The sequence below is a fragment of the Oncorhynchus nerka genome, linkage group LG13, assembly GCF_034236695.1.
Source record: "Oncorhynchus nerka isolate Pitt River linkage group LG13, Oner_Uvic_2.0, whole genome shotgun sequence".
NCBI classification, from domain to species: Eukaryota; Metazoa; Chordata; class Actinopteri; order Salmoniformes; family Salmonidae; genus Oncorhynchus; species Oncorhynchus nerka.
The window spans coordinates 978,145-979,535 of NC_088408.1; the positions used below are offsets into that span (position 1 = coordinate 978,145).

Consider the following 1,391-nt stretch of genomic DNA (forward strand, 5'->3'; position numbering starts at 1 on the left):
CCCATGGAAACACATTGAATAACAGATAGTCCTTTCTATTAGCCAATAGGCATTGAATAACAGATAGTCCTTACTGCTATTAGCCAATAGAAATGCATTGAATAACAGATAGTCCTTACTGCTATTAGGAAACACATTGAATAACAGATAGTCCTTACTGCTATTAGCCCATAGAAACACATTGAATAACAGATAGTCCTTACTGCTATTAGCCAATAGAAATGCATTGAATAACAGATAGTCCTTACTGCTATTAGCCCATAGAAACACATTGAATAACAGATAGTCCTTACTGCTATTAGCCCATAAAAACTGTTCTGGGGAGGTGTGTGGGGGGGTGTGGGGTGTTCGGTGGGGGTGTTCTGGGGAGGTGTGGGGGTCTAGGGAGGGTGGTTGTGTTCTGGGGGTGTGGGGGTCTGGGGGGTGTGTTTGTGTTCTAGGGTGTGGTGGTTTTCTGGGGTGTGTTGGGGTGTTCTAGGGGTGTGGGTTTTTCTGGGGGTGTGGGGAGTTCTAGGGGGTGTTGGGTGTGGGGTGTTCCAGGGGGTGTGGTGGTTTTCTGGGGGTGTGGCTGTGTTGTAGGGGGTGTGTTTGTGTTCTATGGGGTGTGGGGTTTTCTGGGGGTGTTGGGGTGTTCTAGGGGTGTGGGGTTTTCTGGGGGTGTGGGGGAGTTCTAGGGGTGTTGGGGTGTGGGGGTGTTCCAGGGGTGTGCGGTTTTTCTTAGGGTGTGGGGGTGTTGTAGGGGTGTGGTGTTTTTCTGGGGGTGTGGGGGAGTTCTAGGGGTGTTGGGGTGTGGGGGTGTTCTAGGGGTGTTGGGGTGTGGGGGTGTTCTAGGGGGTGTTGGGGTGTGGGGGTGTTGTAGGGGGTGTGGGGGTGTGGGGGTGTTGTAGGGGGTGTGGGGTGTGGGGGTGTTGTAGGGGGTGTGGGGGTGTGGGGGTGTTGTAGGGGGTGTGGGGAGTTCTAGGGGGTGTTGGGGTGTGGGGGTGTTGTAGGGGGTGGGGGAGTTCTAGGGGTGTTGGGGTGTGGGGGTGTTGTAAGGGGTGTGGGGAGTTCTAGGGGTGTTGGGGTGTGGGGGTGTTGTAGGGGGTGTGGGGAGTTCTAGGGGTGTTGGGGTGTGGGGGTGTTGTAGGGGGTGTGGGGAGTTCTAGGGGGTGTTGGGGTGTGGGGGTGTTGTAGGGGTGTGGGGAGTTCTAGGGGGTGTTGGGGTGTGGGGGTGTTGTAGGGGGGTGTGGGGGAGTTCTAGGGGGTGTTGGGGTGTGGGGTGTTGTAGGGGGTGTGGGGGGAGTTCTAGGGGTGTTGGGGTGTGGGGTGTTGTAGGGGGTGTGGGGAGTTCTAGGGGGTGTGGGGGTGTTGTAGGGGGTGTGGGGTGTTCTAGGGGGTGTGGGGGTGTTGTA

The 1,391-nt window shown here is 56.1% G+C and overlaps 1 protein-coding gene across 1 annotated transcript in view; it reads right to left on the reverse strand.

The window, feature by feature from the left end:
* Positions 1 to 380: 380 nt before the first annotated feature.
* Positions 381 to 1,391, reverse strand: part of LOC135574637 (uncharacterized) — a 30,536-nt gene continuing 29,525 nt past the window's right edge. The window contains exons 3-4 of the mRNA XM_065026083.1: positions 710 to 1,003; positions 381 to 614 (exon numbers count right to left, since the gene is read on the reverse strand). Of these exons, the coding sequence (XP_064882155.1) occupies positions 381 to 614; positions 710 to 1,003 (528 nt within the window). The remainder of the gene's footprint in view (positions 615 to 709; positions 1,004 to 1,391) is intronic.